This window comes from Rhincodon typus, chromosome 2 (assembly GCF_021869965.1).
Source record: "Rhincodon typus isolate 14 chromosome 2, sRhiTyp1.1, whole genome shotgun sequence".
NCBI classification, from domain to species: Eukaryota; Metazoa; Chordata; class Chondrichthyes; order Orectolobiformes; family Rhincodontidae; genus Rhincodon; species Rhincodon typus.
In genome coordinates this window covers 99,190,123-99,203,504 of record NC_063333.1, presented here as the reverse complement: position 1 = coordinate 99,203,504, position 13,382 = coordinate 99,190,123, and the positions used below count along the sequence as shown (strand labels likewise).

Sequence of the window (13,382 nt, the reverse complement as noted above, 5' to 3'; positions counted from 1 at the left end):
GAGCAGGCTGTCCTAAAATTAAGGGAGAAAAGACATTGCCTAAGAGATCAAATAATCCAAATAATGGACAAGCCCTTAAAATAATTGATATTTGTACTACCTATTTGGAAGTGCAAAGAATTTTGCCATCACACGTCATCTGAAGGCCATGTGCACAAACAAGCCTCGTCTGCCAGTTGTGCTTTTTGGTCCTCCATAGGGAGAAATTCAATGGTAGCTCAAATGACACACCATCTGAATTTACGCTTTTCTCTGTATCTTAGCTTTGTATTTAAAAGTGAGTCAACTTAAAAGAGCACTAGCAGAGGTCTTGGGACAAATCACCTTCCCTCTAACTCCAGAGCACAGGAGTTCAGGCACACCCAAGACAAAAATACATAACTGACTTAAATAACCTGAAAACAAGGAAAGATTAACCGTTTTTGGCAGATTCAACTTCTATTTTGCTGTAGAAATTCAATTCATGGAATGAGAGGTGATGTCAAAACACGTGCCTGTCCCTAAGGTTGGTGTGTTTCAGAATTGTCTGACCTTTGTGCTGTTTTGCAAACTTACATTCCAAGCATCACATGATTAAATTCTCTCAAGCTTCAAGATGAAATGTTGCTGTGGCAAGATTACAATGTCAAGTTTCTTTGTTGACCAGGTGGTGAAGTTTTCAAAGACCTTTGAACTGATGTCCCCACTGTGTTGCGTAGACAGTGAAACCAGGTGAGGAACATAATTGCGTTTATACTTGAAATATATTTAACGATAGCTTCCTCACACAAATGTGAGAAATTTGTTAGGACTATGTTGATCTCATCAACATAAATTATACAAATTCGAAAACATGCATGCTGGCAGATCACATTTGTGCAATGGGACTGTTTATAATCGTGCAGAACATTGTACTAGTTATTATCTAATTGTAAAAGAAACTGAAAAATTATTAAATTAAGTGGAAAATGTTGTCCAAGCACTATTAGTAAACAGTAAAATATAAATACATTTAGGAAGAAACACTTCATGTTTGTAACTTTGGTAAGAGATGGATGCAATGTTCGGATCATAGATGAAAATGGCTACAGGTAGCCCAGGTGTTCCACTGATTTCTCGCTGAAGTAAAGATATGAGGCCAGTGCAATCCTACGGAAATTCAGGATCAGCCTACGTTAATCTCTGAGACACAAGTCCATTTCAGGGTATATATGTGGTTCTAATCAGACGATAGAACAAAAGCAGATTTAGATGCCTTAGTTTGTAGGTACTTCAGATGTGATCTTCAGACAAGCATTCAAATTAATTGCGGCAACACTTCGTGTAATTTCAAGAAAAAATAACTTTTGAATCTTAAATGCATCAGAATGATGTGCAGATTTTCCTTCCTATTGATTTTACCACTTTTTTAGTACACCATCAAGACATCATATAAATAGGACTGCACAGTGGTGTGAAATTAGCAATGGGATCTTACAGGACTAAACTAGCTTCACTTGAGAAAGTGCAGTAATTCTCAGCCCCACCACTCCCAGGATTACCATAAATTTTGTGATCCAATCAAAGTGCGCAAACTTCATGATTTACTTGTTTGGGGCAATGAAGTTAACAGAAACCAAGTTTCTGTACTTAACAAGAACTACTATTTATTATAGACAAATAACTTATAATCACAAAAGTTAGCAGCTATGAGCTATCAACATTTGGCACCACTAATAAAAATTCTAATTCCTTTTTAAAACTACTACACACACACAGATGAACACAGACAAACAAAAACACATTGGGCTGAATCTTAATTTATTTTGCCTAAGTGCAAGTCATGCTGAGATTTTTGGAGGCCTCCAGCCTTTGGGAATTTTCTCAACATATTTTAACAATTGCACCACCTTAACTACTTACTCCACTCCTAAGGCATCCGCCATGTCTAATTCCAGCCTATCTTACTCCATGCCATTCCTGCAACAACTTGCCACTGCCAGGTTATCTCAGAATAAACTGGCATTCCTTGCACCCATGCCATCTTTGAAAGCCCATTGTGCATCAGGACAAGTGCTGTTAAAACAGAGCTGCCTTGCACCAATCCTGCCACTTAGCAAGGACATGATAGACAGGGAGGAATCAGTACCATGCTTTATGAGCATGGCCCCAGACCTCCTGCTGGATGGGATGATGTGCAGGCAGGACTTCTCTTCCTGCAGGACCAGCAGTGGAGGTCAAGCTACCAGACCATGCCAGCTTGGTTTGAGGTCGCTATCCAGATTTAAGTAGTCTCTGCTGTCTGGAGGAATGCCTGGTACTTTAGGAAGAAAGTGAATGTCCTTCTCCACTCGGCCAGCGTAAATGCCATCAACTTCTCTCTGATACACCACACTCACTCGATCACGTCTATTGGACATATCTCTCACCAAAGCTAATGCTTCACCACTCTCACTATTGACTACAAAATTATCCCTCCCTTACTGTCACTTACCTGACAGCACTAACCCTGCATAACCCCGTGCTGCTTTCTCACTTCCTCTGCATACCTCCCCACTGAGATGGAAAATAACAGCAATACCACCCACTTTCATCTCCTATAGTACCTGCCTCTTTCTCATCATAGGAGGCAAATATCCCCCAATCATGCAGAAAGAGTCAAGATGGGTTTTGGGCTGTTCAATATTTGCCTCCTCTTCACTTATGTGGAGTCCATCTCGATTCTGATGCCCAAGAGGCTGACTGACTGTATCCAAGCCCCTGCACAAGTATCTGCTCTACTTTGCCAGGACCCCCTAAGTGAAGCTATCCCTCTTGACCTGACTGAGACCTGCTGATAGCCTTGACAAGTTTTCCCGTACTGAACGACATGGCAAGATAGAAGCAATATAAGCCTGATTTCTCTGGCTGAGGGGGAAAAGTGTAAAAAGGCAATGCAATGAAAGGCAGGGATGCTGTGAGCATCCAGTTAGGTGTAGCGATATCTAGCACTATGACAGCCAGCGAAGAGCCCAGAAGCGTATTTGGGTCCAGTCTGAGTTGAATTGTGGTCTCATTTCAGATGTTTCTGAAAGAATTATGAAAGAATTGAAGTAGTGTTAATAAATTGTTCCTTCAAAAACTGTTTGAGAATACAGGATTTTATTGGGGCCTGTAATATGAAAGTGCTAAGATGTCCACATTTGATGGAAATGCTTTTGTAAAACAGGTCAAGATAACTGTTCAAAAAGTAAGACACTGTCCTTGGAAGAATTAAAAAGGCAAATAGGTTGTTGGATGTGGAAGTCCATCCAAAAGGCAGGAAAACAAAAATTTGAAAAGGGGCGGCAAAGTATCTAGAGGTAGAAACTAAGAATGCTGAAAAAGATAAAATAAAATTGAAGCAGCAGAGTTTAGAACTACAATTCAAAGATAAAGGAAAGAGAAATCCAGGAATGATAAAAGAGTATGAAAGAGTGGCCGGAAAAGAAAGGAGAGAATTCCTGGAAAGGGAGATATGAAAGGGAAGGTATAGGGAGCCTAAATTGAAACAGTTCGAACTGAAAAGAGAGAATCCCAATTAATGCATTTCTGTGAAGAAATCAGCCCAGCTATGACTTTAGGGCTGTGGTATCCAGGTTCATCCACTTAATTCACAAATTTGAAGAAGAAGAGGTAGATGCTATCTCAATCTCTTTTGAGTGGTTAGTACAGCAAATAGAGAGACCAGTCCAACCATAGACACTGCAGTTGCGTTGCAACTTGACATGGTAAGCTCACAAAGTTTATTCATTCTTCAGTTAGAGCCTGAGGGCAGTCTAACTCACTATGAGGCACCAAAAGGAGCAAGTTTAAGTTCATACCAGTTATGAAAGAGGCATACTGACACAATTTCTACTCCCTCAGGGGCATAGAATAGAATATGTCTGATCAGACATATCCAGAATTTGAATGGCTTAAGCAGTTTGCTTTTGACAAGTTGGAACAAACACATAACATTAAGGTCAGCTGTGAAAACCTTTTTGAGGTAATTCTTCCTGAGGAGTTCAAGTACTCAGTACCCTTTCTAATTTGGATTCATATAGAAGAGCAACAGGTAGTAGGACCAGACAGGTGGTTGTTCTGGATGACAGCTATGGGTTAACAAACAGACCCATAAACTCAGTGTCTCAAAGTACAAAGCACATGGTGATACCATAAACTGGAGATAGACATTTGAACACTAAGAACTCAAAGATATTTCCAATATTGAAGACCGCCATTGATTCAAGGCATCCCTAACCAATCATGGTCTCAGGTTAAAACTCAAAGTTAGGCAGCACAGGTTAGCACTGTTGCCTCACACAGTGTCAGGTTCGATTCCAGCCTTGGGTGACTGCTTGTGATGAGTTTGCGCATATTCCTTGTGTCTGCGTGGGTTTCCTCTTGGTGCTCCAGTTTCCTCCCACAGTCCAAAGATGTGCAGTTTTGGTGGATTGACCATGCTAAATTGCCCATTGTGTTGAGGGATGTGTAGGTTATTTGATTAACCATGGGAAATGCAGGATTATGGAGATAGGTTAGGGGGGTGGGTCTGGGTGTGATGCTGTTTGGAGGGTCAGTGTAGATTTGATAGGCCAAATGGTCTGCTTCCACATTTTAGGATTCTATGATCTCAGGAACACTCTAAGGACTGAAAACTGCATATTTTTTCTTCCTAAGGTTTTGGAGTAGATATGTAGCTCGGGTTGTGGGTGTTGAGGTTGGTTGGCTCGCCGAGCTGGTTTGTTGTTGCGGAACAACAAACCAGCTCGGCGAGCCAACCAACCTCAACATTTTTTCTTCCTTTTTAGAACCGACAGTATCCTCTATTTAACTTAGTGTCTGTGTTCCTGTAGATCTTTGTATATATGTAATTGATAGTTCATCTAAATTATTTTTCCCTTCACAAGTAGTAAACTTGTTCTTCCTTTCTCAGTTGCTCAAGAAAACCAGGTAACTTGCTCCTTATTTGTTTCTGGTGTTTGGAGTGAGGTATATAAGTAATTTAAAAATATTTGTTGCAGCCAAATGAGAAGTTTGGAAAGAGTTCAGCTGATTCAACTCTTCTCACCAGATGTGACAACAGGTTGATGTTTCATGGTCTTCTTCCAAACTTTATATTCTTCTTTTCCTCCATAGGTGCTGATTGACCTACTTTGTATTTCTGAGGTTTTCTGGAGTTTTGAATAGATTTCAAACTGTTACACTCTTATTTGATTTTTCAACATCATTTTAATACTAATCCAAGTAATTGGATGATCTTCCATTTTAGTGCTGTATTTAGACCCAAAACATCACAGCTTAAAAGCGAACTATTTCCAAATATGTGCACCTGGCAAATGCAAGTAGAAATTCTTACATAATGTTTAAGTACAAATAAATATCATGGCTACAAAGCCAATAAAGATTTTAGGCAATAAAATGTTCTTTTTTGAAGTTTGAGGGCTTGGAATGTATCTCAAAGTGTTCTCTTACAGTTATTTTACCAAATGGAAGTAGTGTATTTTCATTGGTCACCAATTACAGTATTATGTTCTGTCAGTTATAGATTTCCTAAGGCATGGAAGTCTTAATTGTCCAATTATGATTTGTGGGTGTTAAAGTTGCAGATGATTTCAAGAACTAAAGGATTGTCAGTGATGAGCTCTTTAATCTAAGTGAAACTCTAATTTTAATATTGATTTAATCCTTGTCAAAGCCAGCATGGAGAAATTATCCTGCTCTGATTGGTTGATAAACAACAGCATTGCAGAGCTGGTAGCATCGACAGGCCTGCCAGTGAATATCAGTGATGCCTATCAGGATCCTCGTTTCGATACTGAGGTAAGAAGCAAGTTGACTAGATGCTTGTACAAACCCTACTAAATAATTGCACACTGACAGACCCATTCTAATTTCCTTTGAATTCCATTCTTTAGCTCACTATCTCCAGAAGCAAATTTCAGTACCACACCACAACAACTACATGATATAAAAAAAACAAAATTTCAGTCTGTGCAAAGTGGTTTTGTTACTGTTAGCTAAGGAATAAATATAGGCCATGGTTTTGCTATTCTAGTAGTGCTGCAAGAACTTTGGTGTTTTCCTGAACAAATGCATATGCCTTGTGACAGAGTCTCACGTGAAGGTTTCTATTCTTGACATTGAGCAGTGTTGCAATGTTGAACTACACCATGCCTCATACCGTCTTCGCCTGATATTAGGATTTCTGACTGAGGTATGACTATTATCAATTAAGTCAATCTTTACTTATTTCTCTGTTGCAAGTCATAGACACAAGCTGATAATTTGGCAAAAATGGAATTTTCTCTGAAAAATTATACCCATAGCTGTCAGAAATAGAAAGGAATCAGTTTGGTGGACTCTGGTTCACCACCACCTCCTGCAGGGCAATAAAGGATAGGCAATAGGCCTAACCAATTTTACTCACATTCCATGAAAGAATAAAAAAAATTAAGAGACAATAGAACAAACTATACAGTGCACTGAAAAAATGTTACATTAGATATAACCTTGCATAATTCTCATGGTGTATCTCTTTGTGTGTGCCATTTGCCAAAGCTATAATCTTTCAAGATTGAGTACAAAATGTATTAATTCAAGAGTAAATTTAAATAAATGATAGTATGCAATATCATTGAATTTACAAGACTCAAAACTTTTCCTTTTGCTTAATTTGGATACGGGATATCACAGAACAAATATTAATTGTTTGTAATCATTAGTTGTCGGACCCAGACAGCTGGCTAATATGATATCTTTGTCTTCCATATTGAATCAAATAAAAATGAAAAGAAATGGAATATCAAGGCTCAGAGTTTGCAGGGTAAGTGAGGGTAAAATTAATAGTTTTTTCTTATCAGTAGTCCTCTGAAGCTGACAGCAACTTTTATAGAATATTGCAGAAAAAATATCAGAAATTGTTGTTACCTATTTACGACTTTTCCAGTGATTCCACTGTTATACTCCTCACCATCAGACAACAATCCCTAAAAGCTCTGTGAATTCATGAAAACATTCATTTCTTTGCTGTTGGCCTTAATGGAAAAGTTCCACCTTATTGAGTGGGGTCCAAGTGGTATTTTAACAGTGTACTAACTTCATAATTATTGCTAATCACCTTCACTGGTTCTTGAAATCTGATGCTATACTTGTGAAATATCAGTTTACTCCATTGTGACAAAACATCTGTCTCTTTGTGTTTTCAAAGTCTGTTTATGTTGATATTTTCACATGTATCTAAATTCAATGTTAATCTAAATATTTGAAATAAATGTGAAGTATCAAATAATTTTAACTTACTGAATTGCTGTCTGTGAGAATACTTCAGTGTGATTGACCACTCTTTGCTGACATTACTGGTGGTGGAGGCTAGAAATTCCCTTCTCATGGCATCAGATTTAAATTGCTATCAGGAGAGGGGAGATAGAGATCTTCTTAGGCAGTTTTCTTTGAGATTAGTAACAAGCATTGTTGCTCAGTTTACGAAAATATATTTTATATTTCTACTAAAGGTTTACTCACAGCTGAATTTAACATTTGGTCTGGAAGTGTGTTAAATGTTAGAAATATGGTACAAAGGTGTGAAGAAAGCAAGGGACATTTTGAAACTAACTTTTCCATTGTGGTATATTTATAATCCAAAGAATGCAAGTGAAAGCCCGCATGGATGCACTAACATCATTCATCCCCAATTGCATTTTACCTTTCAGTATCACAAAGTAGATTAAACATAATAGACATTGGTTAAAACTGTGGGGTAGTAGTCAATTAAGTTAATCGAAGTACCTGCTTATTAGATACAAACCATCACAGTAACACAAGAGAAAGTCTTGGCTAATTCTCTCACTTTGAATCACTGGGAATGTTGCATTTTTAAATGCTATTCCTTTCATTCAATGCTACAGATTAGCAGGCTGTTGGAAGAGTACTGTGTTACCCTGCAAAATTACGGCCTCTAATTAATCTGTGTGTTGATGGACACTATGTTTGTTCATGAGTCTCAAGAGATAATCTAACAATCACTACAAAGCAAGCTGTTCAAGGTAATAATGCAACTGTGAAATAGTAGACTAGTCATTGTAAATTATGTTAATTACACAGGCAGAGTTGTCATGATGATATTGCAGTACAAATGGAGGGCACCATTGGTTGAAAGGGATTTCTTTACTATTAGGTTTTATTACAGTCAACTAGAGAATGGCTCCATGTTGTTTGTTAATGTTCAATGGCATTGCTAAATGCTGTTTGCATAATGTTTGGATGTAAAAATCATGATAATACTTCTGACTGAGGATGGTCTTTAATACAGAATATTAAAAACAATTCATGTATCCCATCTAGGAGGTACCCATTAAGGCATGGTCTAGTTTCTTGGGAATTTCCATATAGAACTACACTGACACAAGGCAACTATGCACAAAGGTTTTTAATAATGATTCTTATGCTTTGGGTCCAACTTAGGTTTCTTTGGCATCTGGATGTAAAGCCAGAAATATTTTCAATAGAGGAAGAGGCAGTCAAACTGTCAGATTTTTCAAAGGAACCAATTTCAAATCAAGTGAAGTGCTTTGTAGCTTTTAACTCTTATTTAGAACTAACTTAGGTTGGGAGTGTTTCCCAGATAATCTCTTTCTGCTGAGTTCCAGATATTTGATTCCACAAAAGCTTATGTTTGGGTTTGTTAAATTGTATAACTGTTTCACAGGAGAAGAAGCTGCTTCCTCTCAATATTTTTAGTAAGACTTAGCTTTCCCACAAATATCCCAGATATTCTTTTACATATATATCTCCTCATTTCAGGAGTTGAAGAAAATATTACCGTTTGTTTTAGTTGTAATGGGAGAGCTTAAATAAGTCAAATTAGTAACTTTACAACTTTATTATCAGGCAATGTACTTTAAGTGAATAAGTATACTACAGTAAAACAAAACTATCAAAAGATTTCGGACCAAATATAATAGAATCCAGTTTGATGCTAATTTCAACTACTCAAGAACGTTTAGGAATATTCAAGAATAGCTAGGAATAAACAAGCTAATAGTATCTAATTCAATATCCATCAACATTTAACATATTTTTACCTTAATGCCCTGTGCAAGTAAAATAGTTTCTCCTGGTTTGAGAAGTATTATATGGGGGTCTGTAATACTTCTGTAATTATGGTAAAAGGGTCTTGCTTTTGTATTATTTGGACCCCTCCTGATTTGCAAATATGAGGGTTAACTCTCTGCATCTATTCCTTGCACTTCATGTGATGCTCTCCCTTATTATTCTCAGTCTTAAATTTAATGATTAATGAAGGATTATCAGTAAAGAGGGTCCTACTATGTATTCATTTCTCTATCTTTGCATTTTGTCTTATCTTGATTTTTAATGGAGTAATAAATTGTAATGCTCCCATTATTCCTCTTCTCATTTAAAATTTTACTTTCCCACTCAGGTTTGACATTTCCATGTGTCTTTTCAGGCCTTTTTAGTGATTAGACAGTTGTTTCTATCTCTGTTGTCTGTGCTGAGTTCCAATTTATTTAATAGTCTATGTGTGTCATAGCTAATTAGTTAAACTTGTTTCTCAACCAAACTTAAATTTCTAACTAGATATCTATACACAAGAACATGAACTCGCCAAAATGGATACGACCAAAATAACAATAATGAAGGGCTGTATTTTACACTGTCAGTTTGAAGGCCTTTGGAGGCCCTTAAGTGACAAATTAATGGCTATTTAAGGGTATCATCCACGAGCAGCAGGGTTGATCTCCTGTGGTGCATTGGTAGTGTCCCTGTCTGTAATTCAGGTTGCCTGGGTTTAAGTCATTCCTGCTCCAGGGGTGTGCAATAACATCTCTGAACAGGTTGATTAGAAAATAGCTGAAGCCCACATCATGTTGGAAATCTGGCAGATTTAACAGCTCTTGAGAAAGAAAATCTCCTATGGGTGCTTCCTGATATCATTAGAGGCACCCTGACCCAGGGGCCAAGACAGAAATCACAGGCCCCAGTGCTGTTACTGGACCAGGCCCCAGCCATGCTCACAGTCCAAGCACAGTGACTCCTGTCCCCAGGTGAGGCACAGTGAGCCCCCTTGGACCCCCAGGCCCAGGTTGTTTGGCCTTAATGTTTTCATTCTGTCCTTGGCACCCCTCAGACCCAAGACCATAGTTGCCCCTTTACTCTTTTCTGTGGCATCTCTGACCCCCTCCCAGTGCTTGCTGGCCTTTCCCAGACTTACCTCTAAGTCCTTATTCCTCTATGTCAGGACCTCCTACTGCCCCAGCAATGGCCATTGCTTCTGCCTGGTCCTGCTAGGACATCAGAGCTGCTGGCCATTTGATTGGCTGTCATCTAACTAGGGCAGGACTTCTGCTTGAGATAGAAGCTGAAGACTTAAAGCAATGAATACTACTGCCCGCTGTCAGGATCATGGGCAGGCTGTCCCTGCCAACTTTTTATCTAGGTGTGGGGGGCATATGCAGGGAATATGGCACTTCGTAAAATCCAGCCCAATGAAAATAATGACACAAAGAATAACAAAATACCAGGAACAGATGGTTTCCATCTTATGAATTTAAAAGAATAAGTGATAACATTGCAGATATCCTAAATAAAAATCTTACCAAATTCTCTCAATTTGGAAACAATTCCTTTAAGTTGGAAAATTGCACATGTTAGTCTGCAATTTAAAAGAAGTTGGGAGAGGAATCTCAGGGTAAGCCAGTTAACGTAACATCTTTTGTCAAGAAATTACCATAGTTTATTATGAATAGAATGATTGAACACATTGATTACTTCCAGCTAATTTAAAAAAAACGTTAATTTATAGAGAATAGATCATGATTGATGAATGGGATTAACTTTGTGAAGAGGAGGCAAAAATATTTGTTTGGGACTGTTTATTAGTTTTTTTTATATTTTGACTTCCAGAAGGTATTTGATGCAGTACCGCCTTAAGAGACCCTATTAGCTAAAGTTGAATAGAAGTTATTGACCTGGTGCAGGTGAGATGTTTCGTGAATGAATGAGTGGCAGATGGTTTTGGAAGTAGTATATTTGCAAGGATAGAGGTTTAGCTAACAAATAAGAGAACAGGGAGTTGGGATAAGGAAGCATATTCAGGATACAACCTGTAACTATTGAAATACCACAGGAATCAGTGCTGGGGCGACAATTATTTGTAATATATATTAATGACTTGGATGAGGAAAGCGCATGTACAATAGCAATGTTTGAAGATAACATAAAATAGGAGGGAAGGCAAGTGGTGATAACAAAAAGAGTCTGTAGAGGATAAGGACTGTTTAAGTGAATGATACAAACTTGGTGCATGGAACATAATGTGGGTAACTGTGAGGTTATGCACTTTAGCAGGAAGAGTAGAGGAGCTGAATATTATTTAGATGGAGAAAGACTGCAGAAATCTACAGTACAGAGGGAGTTAGGAGTCTTCGCATAAATCTCAAAAAACTATCATCCAAGTTCAGCAGGTAATAGGGAAGACAAATGGAATGTTGGTCTTTATTTCAAAGGGAATGGAATATAAAAGTAGGGAGGTTTTGCTTAAACTATATAAGACACCAGTCAGACCACAGCCAGAAAACTGTGAACAGTTTTGAGAACCTTATGTAAGCTTTAATCTGTGTCCTCTGGTTAGAGTCATAGAGTCATTGAGATGTACAGCTTGGAAATGGACCCTTCAATCCAACTTGTCCATGCCGACAAGATATTCTATATTAATCTAGTCCCATTTGCCAGCATTTGGCCCATATCCCTCTAAACCCTTCCTATTCATTTACCCATCCAGATACCTTTTAAATGTTGTAATTGTACCAACCTCCACCACTTCATTTGGCAGCTCATTTGATGCATGCACCACCCTCTGTGTGAAAACATTGCCCCTCAGGTCACTTTTAACTCTTTCTCCTCTCACCTTAAACCCATGCCCTCTAATTTTGGACTCTCTTGAGCCTTTCTACATCTGGAACAGTTTCTTCCTGCCTATTTAGTTCAGACCTCTCAAAATTTTGAGTATATTTGTTGAATCTCACAACTTTCCTATCTCTAAGAAGCACAATCCAAATTCTCTGACGTTCCTTCAAAACTGAAGATCATCATCCCTGGAACCATTATTATACACCCTTTGTCACTTCTTCCTATCCTTCCTAAAGTGTTGTGCCCAGAAATAGACATAGTTCTTCATTTGTTATAAAGCCAGTGTTTCATACAGACTGGCATCACTTCCTTTTTTTTTTGTTCCAAGTCCCTATTCTTGAAGTCCAGGATGCCATTTGCTTTATTAACCATCCTCTTGACCTGTCTTGTTTCTTTCCGTGATCTATGCATAGCTACACCTAATTGTCTCTCCTCACCCCTTGAATCCTTTAGTTTATATTGAGTCTCTTTGTTCTTCCTATGAACATTTTTTTTCGTGCTTCACTGCATTCAATTTCATCTGCCACTTGTTTGCTATTGCAGTAAACTCTCTGTTCTTTTCAAATTCTGTACCATTGTGCTAATTGTGCAGACTGCATCCAAGTTTCAACTCATCCACTGATTTTGAAATTTAGCCTCATATACCAAGGCTTTGGTCACGAATATATATGTTAGGAAGTGCAGGAGTCCTAACATCCATCCTTAGAGATCTCCACTATAAACCTTCCTCCAGTCCAAAAAATAACTCTTCACTATATTCTTTGTTCTCTGTCACTCAGCCAAGGATGTTACTACCAACCTTTTCTGACCACGAGCTATAACTTTGCTCATGTCCATTGTTCAGTACTTTGTCGGATGCATTTAGAAGTCCATATACACCACATCAATAGCATTGCCCTCATCAAACATCTCTGATACTTAAGTGAAAATCTCAAATAAATTAGTTAAACATTATTGGCCCTTAACAAATCTGTGTTGGCTTTCCTTAATTAAAAGTTGCCCAAGTGACTATTAATTTTGTCCAAAATAAAATTTTTATAATGCCCCACCACTGAGGGTAAACCGACTAAAACTTTAAAAATCAAACTTAAACCTTGAATTGCTGGCCTGATCTTTACACACTTTTTAAAATGAGGATGTGAAATTTGCAATTCTCCAGTCTGCTGACACCACCCGGAGTCTAAGGAAAACTCAAAAACTGTAAGTAACGCTGTGCAATTTCTGTTCTGAATTCCTTCATGGTCTTTGGATGCACTTCATCTAGTCCTGGTGCCTTGTTAATTTTAAGTGAAGGCAGTCTTAATGCCAATTTTAAGCCCTTCCAATATTTGAGTTGCTCCTCTTTTACCATGATCTTCTTAACTTGCATCTGTCTTTGTCAAGGAAGATGATTATATTTGGTTAATACTTCAGCCATGTCCTTGACTCACTGTCTAAATCCTGTTTTAGGTCCCTAATCAGCCCTACTCCTGCACATGCCACTTTTTTGAACA

General features: G+C 38.1%; 1 protein-coding gene across 1 annotated transcript in view; it reads left to right on the top strand.

Annotated features, from left to right (window-relative positions):
• The window catches only part of pde11al (phosphodiesterase 11a, like), a 279,256-nt gene that overhangs the window by 115,303 nt on the left and 150,571 nt on the right, over positions 1-13,382 (top strand). Inside the window, exons 5-6 of the mRNA XM_048614034.1 lie at positions 647-711; positions 5,661-5,781. Of these exons, the coding sequence (XP_048469991.1) occupies positions 647-711; positions 5,661-5,781 (186 nt within the window). The remainder of the gene's footprint in view (positions 1-646; positions 712-5,660; positions 5,782-13,382) is intronic.